Source organism: Cibotium barometz, chromosome 9 (genome assembly GCF_041138505.1).
Source record: "Cibotium barometz isolate CiBa-2024 chromosome 9, ASM4113850v1, whole genome shotgun sequence".
Taxonomy (NCBI): Eukaryota; Viridiplantae; Streptophyta; class Polypodiopsida; order Cyatheales; family Cibotiaceae; genus Cibotium; species Cibotium barometz.
In genome coordinates, this window is record NC_141054.1 from 3,137,188 (window position 1) to 3,163,137 (window position 25,950).

Genomic DNA, 25,950 nt, shown 5'->3' on the forward strand with positions numbered 1-25,950 from the left:
GGGCAAGTAAAATCCCCCCCTGAAATGCATCTACCAAACAATGCAGACCAAGAAGTACTGACTATAGAACATAGTCATCAAAAGCAACGACATCAGAAGACATCTCTGGCAGTGATGAAGATGTCAGCTTCTCCTTTTTTTCACTCTCAATGTGCCCTGTTTTCCTGCAATAATTACAACTCTTTTTCTTTTCACGCTTGTCCTACGTCTTGGGAGGATCCGATGGGCTAGGTTTAGGCCCAGGTCGACTCCCACGAAAGGGAGCAGTCATTGTTGACTCAACAAACATCATGTTATTCCTGTTGAAACGGGATTCATCTTCACTAAGCAAGAGAGTCACAAGGTTGTCAAAAGTGACCGCATTAGGTGCATTGCCTGCTAACAACCGCAAAGTGGTGCCAAATGTCTGATAAGAGTCGAGTAAATTATGCAACACGGTTTGAACAAGATAGCCATATGTCAAGACCTCATCAATGTTAATGAGATGCTCTCGAAGGTCTTTCACATGCGTAAGGTACTAATCGATAGAGTCACCTTCAAGCATGCGATCAGTCTCAAGCTTGCCCCAAAGGTAAGCTACACGAGCCTCGTTGCGACCTGAATACAACTCCACCAAGGTATCCCAGGCACCCTTAGCGATGGTGCAAGAATGAACATCCGAAATGATGTGCCTGCGACACGAGAGAGCAATCAACGCATGGGCATGAGCATCCCTAGCATCCCAAGTATGCTGTTGCTGGGTAGGAGGAGGACGAGAAGGTTGACCTACAGAAGGGAGAGCAAGAATCACTTCACCTTCCGTTGGAGGATGTGTGAGAGGACACTCCTCAGTGCCATCTACATATAGCCATACATTCTTGGCAACCAATACATGATGCATCATATAAGCCCACATAGGGTAGTTATCCCCATTGAGCTTATCCTCTTGAGACAGCATGCCAAAGAGGTCATTGTTACTGTTGGCCATGACAACACAACAAATCTGTCACAGGTCACCACAAGAGTAGGCAATGCCTAGCAAAATTGTAAGAATGCAAGAAATAAATAGCAGGATAATTAATGGACTGAAAGGGAACTCCTTCACCACAAGAAATAGATATACATGTCCCAAATCTACAAGTGTATTGCAGGATAATGCAAATCTGTCAAAGTGTCCACAATGGCATACATATACTGTAGCAAACCACAAATGTATACATGTGCCGTTGAAAACACGATCAGCTCACACCTGTAAGAGCTGCAAGTGTGCAAATCTCGGTAAAATCAAAGGTAAAATGGGTCGAATGCTGCAACAATGGGCTCAATGTAGAAAAGCCCCAATTTTTAGGCAGCCAATTAGACCAAATCTGAACCGACACCTGTAAATATGCTAAAGTGACCAAATGTGCTATTGTCACCTGCACCAATGCTGTAATGCCCCAACGCCAAGTGAATGTGCCTGTAACACCCAAAATGCCTGCAAATGTCTATAATAGACTCGCAAAATAGTGTCAATTTTTGCAAAATCCCCAAATTTCTAGTGCAATTACGCACCAAATCTACTGAAATTACGCACCAAATCTACTGAAATCAATGCCAATGTGTGCCAATGTTGCAATTGCAGGCTCAATGATGAAAAGCCCCAAATTTTAACAAACAAAATATGCAATTTCAGACCAAAATCTGTAAATCCCACAAACCTGTAAACTGTAAGGGCTGAAATTTTTGAAAATTTTAAAATGCCCCAAATTTTGCAGATCTATACTCCGTCAGCTTCGTGGATGCAGGTTCAATCCGTCCGTGCAACTACAGTTGCAGGGCTACAAAGAGCAAAGCAGCGCGGCAGAAGTGGTGGGCAACAGCTTGAGGTCAGCATAGGGCGACAGCTGCAGGGCAACACAGGTCAGCAACTTCAAGGGAGGTGGCACACAGCAATGGTTGGGCAGAACAGGTCGGCAGCGCATAACAAGGACAGTTGGCGGGCAGATCCGCCAAGGGCAGTACGGGTCGGGCAGATTCGCCAAGGGCAGTACGGGTCGTTGGCGGCGCTTACGAGCTGAAATGAATGTGCTTGCGTACGATAGGCTATAGCAAAAAAACTGAAGAACAACAGTTGAAACCCTAACCCTAACCGACAGGCTCTGATGCCAATGTTGGGTAAGAGAGCAACTAGCCTGCACAAACACACACACACACACACACACACACACACACAACCTCAAGCACAGAGAAATGTGAGTGCCGAAAAAGATGTACTCGATAATGATAATGAAAGTACAATACATGAGTACTAAAGTACTCTAGGGCAAAGTGCCCACACACAAAAGTGCGTTCCCACGGGAAAAAAACCCTTATCTAGTCAGGGTAAAAAGTGCCCAAGGATAGAGAGGATTCACACCATAAACGGTCGGGCGGGCATGGACTAACATGACCAACAGGTAAGTGTGATCATGCTGCAGTATTACAATTCATTCATCAATTTGTAGCATATTTTCCATTGGCTAAGCTTTCAAATCCACAAGATCGAGTCCACCTGGCGGCACCTCACCTTTCCCAGCGAAGCGGTCACTTGGTGGCAGCATTGGTTGAGTCTACATGTAGACCCATTCATAGGGGCTCCACAGTATGTATGGGACACCTTTGTGTCTGACCTAAAGAAAAGGTTTCTCCCTCCACACTACATGACCAACCTTGAGGATGAGTTTTACAGGCTCTCCCAAAATGGGTCACCCGTGCTAACATACTCTAATAAAGTAAATTATGTCCGCATAGCAGTTAAGTATATCCGAGGAGGATAAATCAAAACAATTTATTAGAGGTCTAGATACTAACATTAGGTTTAATGTACGTAGTTTTGAGCCAGAGTCTTATGATATGGCTCTCACTCTTGCTTAAAATCAAGAAATGGTGTTGAACAGAGATAAGCCCAAGCAACCCCAGACTAGCTCCAAACCTCCATGGAGAGACAATGTTTCCAAGCACATTTCCCACCCGCCCTTGCTCAAGCCCCTAAGGCAGCAACTAGGGGAAATAACACAATGAAGCTACAGGAGCTGGAGGCATACATCAAGACACTGGAGGACAACACCAAGAAATTACTGGGCGAGCAAAAGAAGGTGCTAGACAGGGTCCTGAACCAACATGAAAAACAGTTGGAACGCCTCCGCAAGGAGATACAAGGAAAGAACAACAGGATTGAAGAACTGACAGCCCAAGTGAACCACCAGGAAGAGGTGATTCAGATGTTGAAAGAGACCCAACTGCAACAAACAAGAATGCCAGAAGCTGCCCCAATGACAGGGGAACTCCGGGCAGAAATGGAAGCCCTAAAGGCTACGGTCAAGGACCACACAGTGGAGGAAGGGGAACTGAATATTCAGGAGGGTTTAAGGACTGACTTGGAGCAGTTGAAAGCTGCAAGTGATAAGCTGCGGGAGGAACTGCAAACCACGAAGAAAGATTGGGTGGAGGTGGTGAAGAAGCACAAACCCCTGCAGAGCATCATACATGAGACTCTCGAGGAGGAGAAACGCAGGAAGGATAGGGCCCTCCATGTGCGAGTACGGGGACTACAGGCGGGGGCTTCCCCAAAGGAGGATGCCATGACACTTTGCCAGATGCTAGGAGTGAAGGGGATCGCCCCCCCCTTTGCAGACACATGGAGGGCAGGAAAAGATATGACACGAGAACGACCCCTCATCATTAGATTCTCTGATGCCACCAGCAGATAGGCCTTCTTAGACAGGCGGGCTGCCCTCAAGGGCGCACAGGCACACAGGTGTACATGGGAGATGATCTCACTCCAGCACAGGTGGCACACCGGCGTGAGGCGATGGTGATTGTTCATGAGGCCCGCAGAGCAGGCAAGTGGGCTATCTACAGGGATGGTAGACATCAACCACCATCATTCGCAGTCAACCAAACTAGCATTTGTGTGACAGGATCTTCCAATACAAAGACTTCCACTGCATATCACACACAGGAGGATAGGTTGAAGGTTGGGGCTGCTTTGTGTTGGGAAGACTATGATTCAGATGGGCCTGGGCTGCGACACTTGGCTATCCGCATTCTCAGCCAAGCTGTAAGCTCCTCTTGTTTGGAGCAGCTTTGGAGTTCTTACAACCATATTGCATCAAAGAAGAGGAACCGCCTTGGTGTAGAAAAGGCCAATGATCTTGTCTTTGTAAGCGCAAACTTGCAAATGCTTTGCAAGGGTGCGACTGCAAAGGCAAATCCCTTAACTCAGTGGGAGATGGAGCAGGAGGAGGGAAATGTGCAGATGGAGACACAACAGAGCCCAGAGGATGATGCCACTACCTTTCAGACTGGTCATGTAGGCAGCCATGATCATGACGCCAATACTTCTCACGCTCTAGCCTCCGATTGAGCATTGCAGGCTCTATGATTTATCATTTAGCTATGTTTCATTGTTTTTACTTTTGAGTTTTGACTCAGCACTTTATGTGCATTGTAGACACTAGTCTTTTGTTATTTAATAGTGATCATCATTCCATGCTTATATATTGGTTTGAACTTTGTCGGTGTATTTAAGTCTTATTAGCACCTGTTCGGTGTTTGCGCCACGTATTGCACATTTAAAGTGATGCCTTGAATGTTCAAAGTGTAAAAACATAAATGTTATTTTATTTAGGTCTTTGTAGTCAATAAATTGCATATTCCATATGCCGTCCCCGTCCCATGTTACTATGCTTCCAATCTATCTCTACATCATGTTTATGAAACCACTCTTTGACTATAATAACATCTACTCTATCCAATCTAGTAGCTCTATATAGTTATATGCAACTTGAACATCCGCCAATCCCAAAACTATGTGCCCAACGGCATGTCAACGTGATACTGGTAGTAATCACTTGGCTAAGTCTACAACTTTTAGGCGTTCATGAAGTTGTGAGTACTCCTAGGGCCAAAAAGAATGTATACACTTTTTCCGCGACTGACCATACATCCGTATTAGGTCCGTAGGACTAAAAACTTTCATATGAAAGCTACAATCCTTGCAAGAACTCTAATCTCAAACAATAGTATGTATGAAAGTAATCTTACCTTTAGCCTCGGTCACATGGGCTCCCTTAGACTTTGACTTGCCTGTTGACTACGGGTAGTTCGTCCTCATGTGCCATTGTTGACCACAAGTGAAGCACCGACCCTCCTTAATTAACTGAAGAGTCTCCTTTGCTTTCTTTGATTTCTTCGAACTGGGGTCACCCATAGTCTATGGACTAACTCTAGGTCTCTAGAGGAGTCTATGAAGTCTTCCCATGCTTCAACTAGGATCATACCTGGTCTATTACTGAGGGTTGTCGAGGTTTCTTTGATTGTTTTTTCGCTACGGTCTCATCAAAAATCTTGCCATATCGGATAGCTTCATCCAATGTTTTGCTTTGATTATTTCTGATCTGGAGCTGATATCCATCAAGCAATCCATTCACAAAGAATTCCAAAATAGCAATGGGGTCCATGTGAGTTGCCTGAGCCTGCAACTTTCTAAACTTCTCTAAATATGTGTCGAAAGGCATATTCTTCATTTCCAAGTTTTTAAACTTGGACCATCTTCCCATTGAATTTTGAGGCTTTAAGAGCTTCAATAATTCGTTCCTCGCGAGGCATGAAAGAAGAACTTCACAAAGCGGTAGTACCCCGACATCGAACTGATGAAAGCGAGCAAGAACTCTCCAAAGAATCTGGTGGAGAGAAACTCTATGAAGGAGACCATTGGTGATGCAGACGGCATCTCTCCCACCGACTACTAGTAAACTCAAAATGAAAACTGTCGAACACCGGGAGCAAAACTTCTCCAGTGCATTGTATTCTACCTCTAAAGAAGTGACAAACCCACCCTCGGGAGGCATGGCACTTCGTCCTCGAAATCATCTAACCCTTACTAAGAAGCATCAGCGATGGTAGATACCAAATCCAGAACACTGCAGCAAGTCAATGAGTTGTGAATCCATGACGAGCAGCCCTAAACCAATGGGAAGAGAACCCAAATCGTGACTTTTTCCAACCCGGAGTTGTGCACTCCTAGAAGCTATGGCCTCTACCCTATCCTTGCAACCAACACACACAGGTGATGAAAAGAAAAAATTTGGGCTCGGGTACCAACTGTAGAGCACTTGTGCCTATGTGCTAGGGTTTGAGAGTAGAGAGAGAAGAAATAGCAGAGGAAACAAACACACAGCACACACGATAGCCCTAAACTATTGATTTGTATTATTTATAAGAAACAAGTGTTACAACTTAATTTCAAGTAGAAGAGATGGCTGAGAATGTAGACGACAGTTTGCAGCCCAATGCTCTGCTGAAGACCTCCCTTGGCCAGCCTGCACTGTAGAGAAATGCTCTGTAGGCTCCAATCACTGAGAGAATACAGATGAAAATGATGAAATTCCAACATGCGTATATATAGCACCTACTGGTGCTGGTCTGCTGCAGATGTGCTGTCGGCCTGCTCAGAGGACTGCCCAGCTCCTGCTAACTGATGCCAAGCTGCCCTATGCTGAAGAGATGTGCCTCCTAGGTGTGTCACAAAATCTCACTCAACAAACACAGCCAGTACAGTTCATTAAAGGGCTCAATAACACTAGATGATTGCCTATTCCAGACAACAAAGCTGTGGGATAAGGTTAATCAGTATTTTTAGCAGTCATTGGGTAGATTAAGACCCCAGCTATAACTCCAAAAACCTTAGCTGAGGTATGGAGGACAAACACAGACATGAGACCCACCATTGCCTTTACGGTAAATGCTGAAGGGCATACAATCAACAAATTTGCCCCTCGAATTGTATATGTACTGAAGTAGCATTATAGGGACTACATACTTCTAGAGAAAAATCTCCCACGCTATGATAGATTGGGTACTGATATAGCATTATAGGGGCTACATACTTCTAGACAAAAATCTCCCACGCTATGATAGGATGGATACTGAAAAACTTGCTTAAATGTCATATAGTGATTACTCAAAGACAAATCGTAGATTTCTAAAAGACAAACGTTGAGCCTTCTAGACTCTAGTACTCAATATGGTCTCCTAGAGAGCATCTTCGAGTTTTATGGATAGATTCAAATCAAGGGTATTGAGGGTTTCTGTGGAAATTATAGGCGTTTTCTTGCATCCTGAAGCCCATCGTAGCGTGATACGCAGAGGCAAGGGTACAAAGACACATCTGATCTTTGATTGACCCGTCTTACATGTGGTTTTGTGGCCTTCAGCTTGTGATTGTTGTGCTTGCTATTGTTGCCCCCTCAAAGGTTGAAGCCATGCCTTGCCCCCTTTGACTGAATCCGTTGGTGGGTCCCGAGGTAGCAAAGACATGGTCTTGCATGTCGTAGTCAACTAGTCCAGGATCGTCAGAAGATCCTTTAGCAGCCACCGCTGAGCTGATCCTTTCTTAATTATCAGTGCATGTGATTGGCTATGAACCTGATCTTTCAGTTTCTCTCTCATCACAGTCCGGGCTCACCATTTCTCTCAGCCCTTCGTATTCTGCAAAATCTTCAGCAGATCTTTCTGCATCCTTGTGAGACTAGGCAGACAGGCTGTCTTGCGCTGCTAGGCATTCAAACAACCATTATCCGATGCCTGGCCGCTTCAGCTTCCTTCCTTGGTTCCAGTTTATTCTTTTCTTCATTAAAGGGAAAACCGGAGGAAAGAAAGTAAAAGCGCACCATTTTCTGAAGCAATCACACCGCAGGGATCCCCCAGACGGACACGATCTGTGAAAGCTGCTGTTGCAGGAGAAGAAGAACCGCGTATGCCGCCCAGCACAGAGCTTATCGTTTTGAGCAGGTTTCAAATCGGAGCCATTCGTTTAGTCTTGTCCTGAACCCATGAAGTTTTTGCTTTTACATGTGTATGCAAGTGTGAGACTACTAAGTGCGTGTGTATGCAAGTGTGAGACATCATGTGAGTGTACGTACGTGTATGTGTGTGTTTATACGTATGTGTGCATGCTAGTGTCGCGACCCATCTCCAACGGAAAGGAAGCATTTTGCATTTCCAAGGAAGTATGTTCCATGTAGTTACAGGCAAAAGAAATATGTGTAAAATCACCTTTCCTTTCCTTTTAAAAGCTAGGCACATCGAGTTACACAAACACGCATAAAGATGTATGTATGTATGTACATATACGTATGTGTACGTGTACGTGTAATCCATTGAAACCATACATGCTACAATTGGAAGATATGTGTGTGTGTGTGTGTGTGTGTGTGCCTATGAATGCATGTGTGCATGTCATATACACACATGTAAATATGTGTGTGTGTATACGCACGTACCCATAATATCCATAGATATTGTTGCCAACCTTATATATAAACACATCATGATTGCCATATATATCTATATAGAAGCTTCTAAAGCACCAAACTTGGCATATAAATATACATCTAGCATTACAAACCCATAAAATGATGACAATCTGAACACACCTGAACACGGCTTCAAAACGATCTTCGGATAACTGGATTATCTCTCCTTGGTAGCCTATGCCTCCATCTGGCAAAATGTATGCCAAAAAAAAACATTAACATTGAAGATATAATTCTTGTTGAAAAAAAGTAAGATAAGGATAAAAGCTTACAAAACTCATGTGGTGGATCAATATTTGAGGCGGATGGCATTTGAATAAACTTGTAAACAGCAAATCAAAAAATTTTGTATTGTCCAATGCCTATGCACCAAAAATCTAACTTATCAAGCTTTTCATAAACCACAAACATTACACGTACATGAAGTTGATCTAAAACCTTCCGTAATCGTAGATTCTGTACATGAAGTTGATCTACAACCTTCCGTAATCGTAGATTGTAAATTCCAAGGAGCCCAAAGCTCTCATTCATAAGTGTCTCGACCATACAAACCTAACAATAATCTAGGTTCTAAAAAGTAAAGATATTCCCTGTTGCAAAAAGAATGTTTCAATAAAAACATAAATTAATTAAACAAAACACAAAAGCTACATAAAAAGGAAGTCCTATATATACCGTAAAACACCAATGCTCTCTAACAGTTCGATAATTAAAGATGCTATTGCTTGTCCTTCCCAAAATGGTAGGTCTACAATTCAGCCATGAATATTAAATAGATCTTGGAAAATGATAATACCTATATTATAACAAACGTCTAAAAAATTTACCTTCAACTGATATCAAATATAACTCTCTCTCTCTCTCTCTCTCTCTCTCTCTCTCTCTCTCTCTCTCTATATATATATATATACACACACACACACACACACACACACACACACATATGGCTGTGTGTGTGTGCGCGCACTCAGTAGCTTGAGCCAAGCAACAAATAATATAATGGCACTGTATATAAAAGCAATCCAAAAGCAAACAAAGACTGCACTTGCACATCTTCGAAAACATTCTCCGTTCAAATGCTTACTTCATTGTACAAAGACATGTATAAATGTAGTCTCTAACATTTGCAAGCTGCCATTTGCATTTACATTCTTCGGCATACCATTTGTAAAACCTCCTTGAAGACAACATTGGTTGTGAAGACTTCATTTGAACCTCTTGTGCCGCTTTCATATTCCACAATATGCTTTACACACACTTTCAGTGCATCATATGATCTAACACGTGACATAGCAATGTACAAATGTCCATGTATGAATACTTGTGTGGCCAAATAAAGGCCCAATACACTTAATGTTTATCCTTGGGACTTATTTATTGACATACCAAAAGCTAACCTGACAGGAAATTGCCTCCTTCTCGTGTCAAAAGGCAATTGAAGCATAGTAGGCATAAATGTTATCCTAGGAATAAAGACTATGTCTCTAATATTTGTACATGTAATGATTTCTGCTTCTATCGCCTTTGAGTTAAATTACTTGCATATCAATCTGGTACCATTACAAAGTCCCCGTCGAGGGTCCAAATTGCGGAGCAGAATGAAAGGGCCATTAATCTTTAGAAGTAAGTGGTGAGGAGAGTAACCACCACCTAAGTTCAAACTGTTTAAGTACTCAATTGGATACAGTATTGTGTCATTCTCGCAAGAAACAACAAAATCTACATTGAGGTATTCTCTTTCAAGATCAGGCAACGAACTCAAGGCTAGTTCATTGATCTCATCAACCTCTAAATTTCGTGGTGCAAGAATAGCACGATCTTTAAAGAAGCATGCATAATCCTCAACTCTCTGAAGATCTTTGTATACCCATTCTACCAAACTCAAAACAGAGTTGCCATGGGTGGAATTACCACTCTACCTTTATTGTTTGGTTGACATATAGTGGCATCCCCAATTTGTAATGTCCATTTGACAAATTCATGTTCTATAGCATTATAAGCACTTTGTCTAACCCGCATGTTTTGGGTGAGCTTTAAAATACTCACATATCTCCAAGTATGTGACTGGCATAACGTTGCATCAACAATGTTCTCGCGTGATCCCTTTGGCACAACTGGTAAGATTTGCCTCCTGAAGTCACTACCAAAGAGCATAACTTTTCCACCAAACACTGTATCACTTTGCATAATGTCCTGTATCCAGTGCTTCATATGCGTACCTATGCATCATTGGAGCCTCGTTCCCAAATGATTAAGCTTGCAAGCTTCAACACCTTGGCCAATGGGCTATTAGCTTTGATTCCACATGTACTAGAAGCATTGAGTACCAATGGGATTTTGAAACGTGAGTGAGCTGTACAACCATTTGAGAGTAATAATGCGGCTATTCCAGACGATGCACATGCTAAGGCAATGTGTTTCTCTCCACGCAACCGAGATAGCAAGACATTGTAAAGATAAGTTTTGCCTGATCCACCTAGTCCATGAAGGAAAAAAACACCACCCTGGTTCAAAGAAACAGCTTTAAGGATAGTATCAAGTGCTCTTGATTGACAACTATTAAGACTCCTTTCCATGGAAACAGACAAATCAACCTGCTGAACACAATCAAACATCATCTCTTCCATCAGCAAACCATTGTTGAACAGTGGCAACACTTGATCTATCTGGAATAGGCAACCCTTCAGCTAACCGCTTTCCATACTGGTGTAAGAGATCTTGCATGTGCAACAAAGCTTGATTCTTTGCTATAGAATGACAAACACCAACATCGACACACCCTCTCTGGTGTAATGAATGGAAAAAATCTTCTGAAAGTTCAGCGCTGGAGAATTTGTCCCAAAGCTGCCCAGGGTATATAGGCTCACAAAAAACCATTATAATGACAAACAATTGACGCAACTGGAATCTTGTATTCTGAATTGTAGCTTCATGGAGACACATGTACCACTCCTCATCACTCTCCAGCATCCCTCTGGCTTCACATGTAGCCTTAAAACATGGATACAAATGTCCATTCACTGTTCGCAAATCCTCAAAGATTTGCATCCTTTGCACACTGTGAGGGGCATTCGTAAAAGTAAATGCAGGTACTGTGCAGGGCCTCGGACAAGGGCATGTCAGTGGACTTTACCCCATGGATTTTCTCGTCCTCCAGCATTATGAGGGGTGTCCTCAGGCTGCCCATCGTCTTCTTAGATCGGGGGTCAAACCCTCTTCTCTTCCATGAGAATCGCCTCATGGAATGTTCAGGGCCTTGGAGGGCTTTCCACCCATGGTAGCAAGTGCCTTCTGAAGGACCTGCTTCACCCTGCTGTTACAGGGGGGTCTATGGATGTACTTTTATTGCAGGAACACAAATTGGATAGATCTCAATGTGGCAAAACTGGTAAGATGCTTTTTGGCCACACCTTCTGGTCCTCGGCAGTTGGGACTAGAGGGGGTGTTTGCATTTCAATGGCAGCATCTGTTATGGCTCATGTTATTGGGTACGGTGTTATCATCCCTGCAAGAACACAAATTGGATAGATCTCAATGTGGCAAAACTGGTAAGATGCTTTTTGGCCACACCTTCTGGTCCTCGGCAGTTGGGACTAGAGGGGGTGTTTGCATTTCAATGGCAGCATCTGTTATGGCTCATGTTATTGGGTACGGTGTTATCATCCCTGCTAGAGCGCAGTGGATCTTGATCATGCATAAGGGTCAAAAATTGGGAATCTTGAATATCTATGCACCTAACGTGAGAGGTGGAAGGGCGGCCTTTTGGGACACCATTACAAATGTCATTCCCCAGGTTGATCATTGGATAGTGGGAGGAGATTTTAATATGGTTAAGCAACCTTTTAACAAGAAGGGTGGACGCGAAGGGGGTTTACACCCTTTGGAGAAAACCTCATGGGAGAGGTTCACGCTTTCCTATTTTGGCAGGGATTGCTGGACTGAGGATGACTTGTAGAGAAGGCCAAATTCCTTATCTTTCTCTTGGCATAACCGCAGGAGCGGGGATGAGAGCATCTTTGCACGTCTGGACATGTTTTATGTGGATGATTGGTCCTTGGACAGAGGAGGCACCATTGCTATTATGCCTAGCACCACCAAATCCGATCATTGCCCCATTGTTTTGTGTCTCACGGAGCCTGGGGCTCGCTCGGCCTCTCCCTGTGTCCGTATCCCTGACTCTCTTTATCTAGATGCTGACATCTCCCTTGAGATCAGAGAGATATAGAGATCTTGTGACGGTCCTAATCCTCATCATAATATTGCACTAGCTCTTGAGAGGACCAGCCATCATTATCATAGCATTGCCTTGTCCAAGAAGAAGGAGGCTCTCGACAAGGAGAGAGCTATTAGAAGGCGTAGGATTGCTGCTCTTCAGAGGGAACAGGAAAAGCATCCACATGCGTCTTGGATTACAAACCTCTTTGACCACAGTTAGAGCAAAGCTACAGTTGGCCACGGACAGGAGGGCTGAGTTTGCCTTTCATGCGAACGAGGCTTTTTGGACTCAGATGGGTGGTAGATGCAACAAAGAGTTTTTTTCAGCACACATGCCTTCCCATAGCAAGGATTCTGTGAGGTACTTGCAGGATTCACAGGGTGAGGTTCAGATTGAGCCTGATAAGGTGAGGGGTATTGCTTCAGATTTTTATTGGTCTTTGTTGACTGCAGAGGTGCCCTCTTCTTAGAGAGATGTGGCATGGCAGAAAGTTTGGGAGTGCATGGCTTGGTTTATCGCTTTGTGCTGGATTTTTCATAAGGGCTGCATTGGCCAGCTTCGTCGCCTTATTTAAAACTTTCTTTGGTCAGGGCTTGATGGAAATGCACACACCAGGGCTAGAGTTACTTGGGAAACCATTATCAAGCCTAAGCAGCAGGAAGGGGGATTGAATATCATTGACCCTGAGGTGCAATGTAAGGCATTGCTTTGTAAGCTTGTTGTTAGGGGCTTTCTTCCAGGCACTGAGCCGTGGAAGGACTTTCTCATGCAGCAGATCACGAAGTGTGTCCCTGTTCGCGGAGGTGATTGGACTCTCAGCTCACGCTTTATTTTTTCGGATGCAGTTCACCGCTCCCCTTCATCCCCCTTGGTTAGGTCCTTCCTACGGGCTTGGGATTGCCTGAGGAGTTTTTTGGTACACATCCCCCCGCGTTCAGCCAAGGAAGTTAACCGGTAGCCCATTTTGTGGAATGATTTGATCTTAGATGTGCATGCTAGGCCTCTTGGGGTAGCTATGCATATTCTTTGGGTTGGCTAGGAGACCCTATGCCCCACAGTGCTGGCTTGGAAGAGGCTTTAGAGCCTCATCAAGGTACAGAGATTGGATTTCACGCAGCATTTGAGAGGCTCTAGCCAGAGGATTGCACATATTGATGCAACCATTCCCAACAACCACTGGAATACTGGATCTTTCTTGGAAGGTTGCCATCATTCTTGGTTTGGGGTTTTTTTTGTGACAGGTGTTCCTCTTCAGGTTATGGGTCTCCCCTTGCCTAGGGAGGATGATGTACCGATCTTTTTTTCTATATAGGATGGATGGCTGTTGGAGAAATGTGACGTGCAGGACCTTATTGAGGGCCCCCAGATTTGTCCAGTCAGAGTTGTTGGCAGGCTAGGGAAGTACGTCTTTGTTGACCCCCCCAGGGATGATCACAGAGAGTGTTAGCCTTTGGTTGTATGGTGGCTGCCCTATTAGACATTTGCATTGGGACCCTAGTGAGTGGGAGTGGAAGGATGCTTGTAACCCTTTGAAAAGCATGCCTTTTTTTTAGTTATACGATGCGGAATGCCAGACATCTTATCTTGGGACACATTCAGAGTGTCCCTACTCTTAGACCCCATTGGGAATCTTACGGCATTTCGACTGACATTCAAAGGGTATTTTGGCAGAGATTATGGCATTCTCATAGGAAGCCACATATTTCCTCCTTTATCTGGGTTTCTCTTCATGGTGGTCTGGCCACCAATCATCAATGGAGGTCTGTTTTACTGGTGCTTGCCCAGTATGCCTTAGATGTGCAGGAGTTTCGAAGTCAGTTTACCATTGTTTATGGGAATGCAGGGAAGCATAGAGGGTTTGGTTTGCGTTTGCACACCTCTTTGGTAGGATTAAGAGGGATGCTATCATTTCTTTTGGTTCTATCATTTGGTTGACACAGTTTGGGCCTCAGTTGAGAGGGGACTAACAGGAGCTTGGCCATTATGGTTAGGCAAGGAGTTGCTCGGCAGTGTTGTCTTTAGGATTTGCCACTTTCACACTTTGTCCCTTCGGCACACAGAGGTTAGACAGCTCTTGGGAGATTATTGCTAGCATCTCAGCTTGGAATATTTGGAAGGCTAAATGTATCGAGGCCATTGAGGGTACTCCTGTTCTTGTTTCTCAGTGTCTTTGTAGGATTTGGAGTAATATTATTCACACCATTATGGCTACATGGGCCAGAATCTAGGGATCTTCAAGGGCTGCGGAGAGGAAGCGCGGCCAGTTTATGAGAGAGTGGGACATTGGTATCTTTTTCACATCCTCTCATTCGGGACCCTATTGGCAGGAGAAGGCTCCTGATTGGTTGAGATCTCCACCTTGCTTGGTGTGAAATCTCCACCTTGTAAATTTTTTTCATATTAATAGAAGTCTCCTTTTTGGAAAAAAAACCACCCACACCCACAAAATCCACTCTCTCTCTCTCTCTCTCTCTCTCTCTCTCTCTCACATACACACACACACACACACACACACTCTCTCTCTCTCTCTCTCTCTCTCTCACACATACACACACACACACACACACTCTCTCTCTCTCTCTCTCTCTCTCTCTCTCTCACCCACACACCCACACACACATACACACCACATAATTAAACAACTTGAATAGCAATTTAAAAAACTCTCAAACACACACAGCACACACACACACACACACACTCAAATTAGTAAAACATTTTAACATTTTAAAAAAACTAAAAACAATTAAAAACCCACCCACACACCCACAAAATACACACTCTGTCTGTGGGTGTGTGTATGTGGGTGTGTGCATATATATGCACGTGTGCTTGTGTATGTACACATGTGCATGTCACGTGTGGGTGTGTGTTTTTGTGTGTGTGAGTACATGCATGCGCTCTTATGAAGTGTAGATAAGGGGAAGGAACTGGGCACAACTAAAGGATGATCAATTATATGAAATGATATTACTATACACAAACCCTATGCTTATGAGGGTTATGATTTGTCAAAATTACTATACACAAACCCTATGCTTATGAGGGTTATGATTTGTCAAAATTACTATACACAAACCCTATGCTTATGAGGGTTATGATTTGTCAAAATTACTCTAGTAAGGATAATTACTCTTTGAGTGGTGATATTGTTTATTAAATACTTTATTTTAAAGGATGAACACTTAAAAAAAAAACAACTCTCAACTTATATAAAAACTTTACACTCACAAACCCCCATGAAATACACTCTCCTCTCTCTCTCTCTCTCTCTCTCTCTCTCTCTCACCCACACACACACACACACTTGCTATTCAAATTAATAAAAAATTTAAGAACTTTCAACATATTTAAAAAACTATCTAAATCTGCACACCCACACACGCACACACCACACAATTAAAAAACTTGAATAGCAATTAAAAAAACTCGCACAAACACACACGGCACACACACACACACACACACACAAATTAGTTAAACATTTTAAAAAATTTAACTTTTTTAAAAAGCTAAAAACAATTAAAAACCCACCCACATACCCACAAAATACTCTCTCTCTCTCTCTCTTCACACCCACACACGCACACACCACACAATTAAAAAACTTTCAACTACAATTAAAAAAACTCTCAAAGACATATGGCATACACACACACTCAAAATAGTAAAACATTTTAAAATTTGAACATTTTAAAAAAACTAAAAACAATAAAAAACCCACCCACACACCCACAAAATACACTCTCTCTCTCTCTCTCTCTCTCTCTCTCTCTCTTCACACGCAAACACACACACACACACACACACTATTCACAAACTTTTAAAATTAATAAAACTTTCAAATTACATACTCTCTCTCTCTCTCTCTCTCTCTCTCTCTCTCTCTCTCTCTCTCACACACACACACACACACACACACACACACACATGCTTTTTCAAATCTCTCAACCATAACACACACTATTTAAAAAAACTCAACATTTCAAAATAGTCTCATCCCCCCACCCACACATACAAAACCACTCTCTCTCTCTCTCTCTCTCTCTCTCTCTCTCTCTCACACACACACACACACACACACACACACACACACACACAACCACATGCTATTTCTAATTAGTAAAACATTATAATAAACTTCTAACATTTAACCAACACACTCTCAACCAACACACTTAATAAAACATTTTCAAAAAACTCAACATTTAAAAACAAAATCTCACACTCCCACCCCCACACACACAACCACACACTCTCTCTCTCTCACTTTCTCTCTCTCACACGCGCGCTATTTCTAAGTGTGTATGTGTATCAATAAAACATTTAAAAAAAAGACTCAACTCTCTCTCTCTCTCTCTCTCTCTCTCTCTCTCTCTCACACACACACACACACACACACACACACAGACAACCACGTGCTATTTCAAATTAAAAACATTATAATAAACTTCTAACATTTTCAAAAAACTTCTAACATTTTCAGAAAGACGGACATACAGTCCTTGAGATAGAAAGATGGACACAGTGAACAAAGAGGGTCAACCAGGCAACTTATTTCCGAGAAGCTGCCCGCCTTTTGCTTGCAAACAACCTGCCAAAACACACAAAAAGGTGAGACTGTAAAAAAAAGGGATTAATATTAAACTCTCTCTCTCTCTCTCTCTCTCTCTCTCTCTCTCTCTCTCTCTCTCTCTCTCTCTCTCTCGCCCATGGCATGCTACCCCCCTCTCTCTCACTCTCTGTAAAAAAAGAAGAAGAAATGAAACTCTCTCTCTCTCCCCCCCTCCTTTCCCATGGCGTTTACGTGCATCCAAAACGACCACTGCAAGCAACCCCCCTCTAGCAACTTATTTCCGAGAAGCTGCCCGCCTTTTGCTTGCAAACAACCTGCCAAAACACACAAAAAGGTGAGACTGTAAAAAAAAGGGATTAATATTAAAACCTCTCTCTCTCTCTCTCTCTCTCTCTCTCTCTCTCTCTCTCTCTCTCTCTCTCTCTCTCTCTCTCTCTCCCACGGCATGCTACCCCCCTCTCTCTCACTCTCTGTAAAAAAAGAAGAAGAAACTCTCTCTCTCTCTCTCCCCCCCTCCTTTCCCATGGCGTTTACGTGCATCCAAAACGACCACTGCAAGCAACCCCCCTCTCTCTCGGGAACAATGTATTCTACCCCACTCTCTCTCTCTCTCTCTCTCTCTCTCGCCCACTGCATGCTACCCCCTCTCTCTCACTCTGAAGCCAAATGTGCAGCTAAACGGTCGGCCTGCAAGCAACCCCCCCCTTTTCTTCTCTCTCGGGAACAATGCATCCTCCTAACCCTCTCTCTCTCTCTCTCTCTCTCTCTCTCTCTCTCTCTCTCTCGCCTGCTGCATGCTACCACCCCCTCTCTCACTCTCTCCCTCTCCCTCTCCCTCTCCCTCCCTCTCTCTCTCTCTCTCTCCCTCTCTCTCTCTCTCTCTCTCTCTCTCTCTCTCTCTCACCTGCTGTATGCTACCACCCCCTCTCTCACTCTCTCTCCCTCCTTTCCCATCGCTAAGGATGGCCAGCATGCAACCCCCCCTCTCTCACTTTGAAGCCAAACACGCAACCAAACGGTCGCCTGCAAGCACCCCCCCTCTCTTCTCTCTCGGGAACAATGCATCCTACCCCACTCTCTCTCACCCGCTGCATGCTACCACCCCCTCTCTCACTCTCTCTCCCTCCTTTCCCATCACTAATAAGCACGGCCAGCATGCAACCCCACCTCTCTCTCTGGAATGCTACATGCTACCCCCCCTCCCTCTCTCGCTCGCTACATGCTACCCCCTCCTCTCTCTCACTCTCTCTCCCTCCTTTCCCATCGCTAAGCATGCCCCCCCTCTCTTGCTCACTGCATGCTCCCCCCCCCCTCTCTCTCTCGCCCACTACATGCTACCCCCTCCTCTCTTTCACTCTCTCTCCCTCCTTTCCCATCGCTAAGCATGGCCAGAAGCATAGTATGGGGAGGGCCTACAGTAGAAAAGGGCAAGGAGGAGCACGTCCACCACTAGAGCATGTCGAGCCGGTCGGGAGAGCGAACCAACACAGTAAAAAAGTGCAAGAAGGAGCACGTCGTCTTGTTGCCAATAGAGGCTCACCACCCAAGGAGCTGGCGCATTTGCAAACACGACGGCGCGATGGCATTCATCATATTCGGAGGTGGAGGCGACCGCCGACCTGTAGCTTGCAACCTGGGACCTGCAAGAGAGGCGGCCCATTCATTGCATTAACCACGGCGACTCATGTAGAGCTCTCCCCACGATGGAGCTTGCAACCTGGGACCTGCAAAGAGAGGCATTAACCAACGGTGGTTCATGCAGAGCTATCCACGACGGCTTATTTCAAAGGCCAAAAAATTGTTACACGTGGCGGACAGAGATTAAGGCATGTAAAAGATATATAGATGTCTTTGTCACGTGCATGTACACAACCCTCCCTTACACACATACATGTGCACATGCATTCTCTCTCCTCACACTCGTCTCGCATACACACTCTCACACACACATAGAAACTCTCTCTCTCTCTCTCTCTCTCTCTTTCTCTCTCACACACACACGTGTGACTGTGTGTATGCATACATATGTGTGTGAATGTGTTTATATATAATAGTATTAATATAATATTATTCTATATTTGCTATATGTATATTCATTTATAAATCATTATTCTATTATATAATTATATATTTACTATATATTTTTATTTATTAATTATATATTTTTACTAAATTATCATATATATATAGAATACATAAGTAAAAATATAAAAATTAAAGAATATATATAAATAATAAATATATAATAATATGTTAATACATATATATACATGTTTTTAAAAATATAAATAAATTTACATATACGCACATATAATTTTAATTAATTAAATTTTAATTTAGATTAAAATTACTAAGTGGGGATACACGATGACGTGTGCTCACTCTCACTCTTACGTGTAATGTCTTTTGTCTTTTCTTTACAATGACAGAGAGAAAGAGGCACACACCTACACGTTGAAGTTTTCATCATGAAGCTCACCTTTTAAAAGAGAGAACCCAATTTTTACTCTCAAGGAAATCATAGGTAAGAAGGGATAGATTTAATTTCAAAAATTTCAGCCAAACTTTTAAAAAATAAATAAATAACAAAAATGGAGATAAGATGAGAAATTTTAAAATTGAGAAAGGGGCAACGTGAATCGCTTCCCTTTCTCCGTTGGCCCTCTACCTCCTCTCCTTTTGGTCACGTGGAAGGGGAAATCGCTTGTGTTTGACAAGAGTATAGATGGTTTTGTAGTTTATAAGTATAGCAATAATTTAAGAAGCTTGAGTTGAATGTGAGAATGGAAGTTTTAGAACCTTGATTTGTAGAAAAAGAATTAACGTAATAGCTAACCATTTCTCTGTTTTATGGCAACCATGGGTGAGTAGAAGAATATGTTATCAGCAATATTGTATCAAATATTTTGCCAATCAAAGCAAGATGGATACTTGAATGTGCACACTTTATGGCTCCTTTATTTAAAAGCAAATTCTCTATAAGGACTAGACCTTAGAATTTGAATGCTGTGAAATCCTTCCAGGGGTAGAAAAAATTACCCTTCAAAGGAAAGGCATGGTTTTTGAAACCAATAGGGTCTCTATTAAGATCTTTCTTTGGGACCAATTAATTAATGTTGTTTTTTAAGAAAAGTGCCAATTCTCTTAAGGTTTGTAAGGTATATAGACCTTAATTGAAGGCCTTAACTGTATCTTCACAATATAGCATAAAATTGACTCATGTTAATTTAGGATTGTGTAACATATATGTGTTAGCTCAACCTTGTTTAGCATTTTTGACCTAGGGGCACTCACACATCTCTCTCTCTCTCTCTCTCTCTCTCTCTCTCTCTCTCTCTCTCTCTCTCTCTCTCTCTCTCAGCCTCAACTAATTTCGCAAAGTTAAAGTTAATGTTTGTCTCCCTACCCCCTCTCATTATCTATGCTAGGCTAAAATACAAGGATAGACGGTGGAGAATTGAAGCCAAAGGAGAAGGTGGAAGAGGCATTGCCCAATGAGGGAGGATGATGATGATGAGAGAGCTAGCAAAAAATTTGGTCATTTATTTCATTTCTCCTAGCTTCACAAATGAAAACGTATCTTTCTACTTTTATTAGGGAGCTATGTTAAGCTAATTTTTGACCTTTGATTCATTACTCAAGGCTATCGCCATCAAATATATAAATGTAAGCTTTCGGGTGAATATGTAGCTAGTATTCCCTCCTAATCTCTTCACAAAGAAATGGAAATTTGGGGTTGCCCTTCAAATTTAAGGGTTATATGGACTCACAAAAGGCTCATGCTTTAGAAGCTTCACGACGAACTTTACCTAATTATGTTCCTTCTTCTACTACTACCCATAGTTTTGTGGCCTTTAAGGTTTTTTACTACTTCAAGATGCCAATGTTGTCAATTCTTGTGTTGTACGTGATAATTTTATGGCTTTTAAGCTTAAGTACATGTGGCATGTTCTATTGAATTGTTGATGTTGCTATATTTCAGATACGCTTTTCTGATTCATAGTAGTCATCTTTGTGACACTCCTTATGCAACCCTCCCGCTCACATATAAAGAGCCACCATCTCCATGTGTCTACCTTCCTTAACTACAGTTGCACAATTGTCTTTTATAGATCTCCCTTGAGCTTGGTGACTCATGTCTTTACATGCACAATTGTTTCTTGCCTTGAGCATGGTGACAATCACTATAGTAAGAGGCTCGATTTCCACTTGGCTTGATAATTAGTATTGCTAAGCAATCATTCAGATCATGGAGCTCCTTAGCTATTAGATTTGCTCTAATAAGTAGGTTGTCCACTCATTTTAATAAGTGGCCTCTTGGTCCAAAGCACATGCAAATGAGAGTTTCTTTGGCATGTGTTAACCACTTTTGGTTAACAAGGGTCTTCATTGATGATGTCCACACGCACTTGTAAGCATCTTTAATAATATTATAATTTTATCAGTTGACATTGTAAAACACTCGTAAGATACTCTCAAGTTTTGTACGTCCCCAAGGTCACAACTTGAGGACTAGCTTGATTTGTAAAAGCCTTATAATTGGTCATAGGCACCTCGTGTCACTTACTCTTAGGTGACCAACTAAGAAAAGTCTTATGAAGTATAAAGGCCAACTTCTCATATTTTGAACAATCAATCCTAGTCATATAACAATAAAGCTGGTGTTCTCTTTTCTCTCTTGTAACTCTAATCTAGCATGTGTGCATGCGACTAGGATTAAGGTTTGGGCATGCTTTGCTCTCATCAGTTGTCTTCTCCTCTATTCCTTCTTTCTCTTGAACAATTAGGCATAGCATAATGATCAACTCTCAACTTCTCATATTTTGAACAATCAATCCTAGTCATATAACAATCAATCCTAGTCATATAACAATAAAGCTAGTGTTCTCTTTTCTCTCTTGTAACTCTAATCTAGCATGTGTGCATGCGACTAGGATTAAGGTTTGGGCATGCTTTGCTCTCATCAGTTGTCTTCTCCTCTATTCCTTCTTTCTCTTGAACAATTAGGCATAGCATAATGATCAACTCTCACACATGGATTGCCACTTCAAAATTTGTGAAGTAGTTGCACCACCCATTTGTGGAATTATAAGCACCGATAGAAGCACTACATCGAGCTGCTCCTCACATGTGAGGGTGAGATCTTAAGCTTGGTGATTTAGTAAGTTCCCCACGACCTTGAGAAAACAAAATATATAAGGGAATATATTAGAGGAAAAGGAGAAGTTCTTCCCTCTGTAGGTTTACACTCTAAAAGAAAAATTTTAAAAATGTTTACTCACCTTTTTATCTTGCTAAAAAAGTATTGGTGCATTTATAGACCTTCTCCTTGTTGGCCCATGCAAGGAAAGTGAAGGTTTTCACTTTTTTCTTCAAAATCCAAAGAAGCCCAGCCCCCTTTACATTAGCTACATCACACGAGTTCCTCATAATCTTCAAAATTCAAGGCCCTTAATGTATGATGCATGACCCATTCGAGAGCTTATTCCTCGTAATCTCCAAAATTCAAGGCCCTTAATGTATTATAAGAATGTGGTGCATGGCTCATTAGATAGCTGGTTGTCTCAATTTCCTCTTCACCATCACACTTGGTTTTTTCAACCCAAATCTTTTTTTCAAAAATACTCATCTCTCCATAGAGCATGCACCATCATATGGACCCAGCACAAGGCAATGCTCTACATATCATCATCTCACACTCTTTATGGTGAATATGCTCGATGAGCTCCAATGCTTTCTCACTTTCCCAAGAGAATGACTATGCCACACACAACCTGATTACCAATGCATTTCCCTTGTTTTGTGAACTTCCATTAGAGCCCAGTGAAAATATGCACATAACTTTATGTTGGTTCTCAAGTGTAATAAGATACTTGGTTGTATCCTGAGCATCCATCCAAAAATTTGCAGGCTTCTACGCCTACTTTCTAGCAAGGTCTAGCAAGTGCTAGTGCTAACTAGTTGGAAAACTAGGCATACATAAGGTTTAGTCTAGTTTTCCACCTTCTGCCATAGCTCTTGACACCATTCTTAAGAGATCAGTTAAACTCACCAGCCCCCACCAAAAGTTTAACTACATGTAATGAATATGCTCTGGTAGATTAAAGGAGGCTTGGAGATACATTGGCAACACTGTCCAAAGGTCGATTGTGGAAAAGTTATCGATGTTATGATACATATTACATTCTCCATAATATGATGATGATTGATTTTGACCCTAACATTATCAACATCCCCCATAGCATTGAGATGACGTACCAGTAAACAACCCTCTAATAAATAGTAGGAGAACTTGTTGCACACGAGGACACTCTTGAGGGTAGGTAGCTCCATGATTAGATTATTCAATACCTTCAAAGCCAAGACTTACTATAATCCTACATTTCTCATCTTTTAGAAATCCCTTAATTAATTATTTCATGTATATTGCTCCTTGTGTCAAAACATGTATACAATATTGAAGTGAAGTTACATGCCATGTAGATCCATAACTTGGTCCATAAAGACAAGATGAGCCCTCTTCATATAGTCCAACATGATCAAGCTTCACCTATAGCTAAGCTGGTAGTAGCCATGAACATGAAAGTGGTCAGTGTATCTAATGTGTCCACCACCGTAAAACAAACACGAGTTCATTCATTACACAACAAGCACTAAGTGTACCAACAATCATGTAAGTTGTCCCACCTCACCACACTACCACAATCATAAACATTTAAGTGGTCCCTATATCTAAGGTGTCCACCACTATAACATGAGTTCATTCATTACACAACTTAGTGCATCAAAATCATGCAAGTTGTCCCACCTCACCACACTACCACAGTCAAAGAATTGCATCTATGTGAAGGGCCATTATACATAATGACTAAAACAAAGTGCATCACCCCCCAAGAAAGAAGAAGTACATCACCGCATTAATTTTGACTAGTTTCCTTTTGATGATATTGTCCCATCATCCTTGGCATGTAGAGAACATCATGTAGTAAGAAAAATGCCTCAAAATAGATCATAAGTTACAAGCTACTTGATCAATCAACACTAAGAACATGTAGCAAAAAAATGGCTCAAAATACTGGATCTTGTATGCTACTAGTGGTAAGAAAAATGGATGAAACAGATGAGATTCTACATGCTACTTGATCAATCAATAGGAAGAAGAACAACTTGCAGGGATAGTAGTTGTCTCCCTAAGATACATTAGAAGGCCCATTCATTGATACATTTATATAATCTATGGACGTGACAACTTTGATTAGCATAGTGTTACCATGTGTAGAATACCCATTCAGTATAAGTATTGTTGCCATCAAGGAAGCACCTCTACTATTGTGTCTATATAAAGTAGCATAAGCAAGAGGATTCCACTTGGATAAAGCTCAAACAGGGCCAATCCTCATATATGTGATGAACTATAGCAATGATGAGCATCTCAAGTGAGGGAGTCGTGGGCTAAAGGGGAGACTCCAAAGAGACACATTAGATCTCAACATTTTGACGTACAACTTGCTTTCTGTGTGGTGGATGGTCATACTTTCAACATGTGGAGATCTACACATGCCTAACCCTTAGGCGTTCTCAACCAAATGTATGATTTGCTAAGGTGATGGGTTTCTTATATGATTTGATAAGGTGGTGGGTTTCTTACACCAAATATTTCTATGTATATTACATGTAAAAGCTTGGTGTATAACTTACTACATCCAACCACATTTTGTTAATATTTATCATAGGTACCATTCTACCGCTTTCCAAACCTCAGTAGTAGGGTCAATGCATTCCACATTATCTAGTATATTTGCATACTTGCTTAAGCCGTCTCCTTTCTATGGTGTCCTTGGTTTTCTAACATTAGGCCAAAGGGATATTATGGAATCACTTAACATGTTGCAAGACTTGAGCAAGTGACTTGAGCATGTAAGAAGGGCTGAATGGGACCACTTGATCTGTAAGATCCCTCATGCCCATGCAAAAAGAAATTATTAAATAAAATAATTTTAGCTTAAAAATGATAAAAATATGTACTTTTTTGAAGAAAGGTAAATGTGTAAATAGAGTGAACACATGGGAAAATTGCTCTAAGATGGGTTAAAGTCTTGAAAAACTAATATTTGGTGGGAACATTGATTTTTACCCTAAATGCTAAGGTTCACATGCCTTGAGAAATTATAGATGGAATATGGGAGCACTTGTGCACATGTGTGTGTGTGTGTACCCATGTGTGAAGGCACCTATTTCCCAAGAGAATTTGAAAAATATGAGTTCATATTTAAATTTAGAGTGTGGGGTTTACCCTAGGGTTATGTAGAAATTAAGAGGTTAGCACTATAGAAAAATTAATTGGATAAAAAGGATTAATTGGATAAAAAGGATTAATGTGTATGCACCATAAAATTAAATGAATAGTCTAAGGTTAAATGGGCTAGGGTCCAAAAAAAGCCATGCTTTATTTAAAATAAGTGGATTTAGACCATGGGTTTTGCTAGTGGTTTTGGGCAAAATGGAATGTTGCTTTAGTTTAACTTGAGAGGATTTAGTTCAAATTAGATAAAGGCACCATAACCTAAAGCATGCATGAGTCTAGCCCACAACTAACTTGAGTATGTGTGAGTTAACCTGCGTCCCTAGGGTGGCTATACTATATGGGGCCATCTACATACATGTGAAAGGATCAACAACTATATAAGAGGGGTCCCATTCTCATTTTTCTTCCACTCCTAGTAAAATCTATCCTTTTTCTATTTATTTTATCCCCTTTACGCCTTTACAATACTTATATGCCACCCCTACATCATTTAGTACCACCTAGACTAGCTATATAGGCCATCTATGTCACACTT

The 25,950-nt window shown here is 41.9% G+C and overlaps 1 protein-coding gene across 1 annotated transcript in view; it reads right to left on the reverse strand.

The window, feature by feature from the left end:
• The window catches only part of LOC147635168 (kish-A-like protein), a 36,655-nt gene extending 28,762 nt beyond the window's left edge, over window positions 1–7,893 (reverse strand). The window contains exon 1 of the mRNA XM_086802354.1: window positions 7,674–7,893. Coding sequence (XP_086658480.1) covers window positions 7,674–7,676 — 3 coding nt within the window. The 5' untranslated portion in view covers window positions 7,677–7,893. The remainder of the gene's footprint in view (window positions 1–7,673) is intronic.
• Between the last annotated feature and the right edge of the window lie 18,057 nt (window positions 7,894–25,950).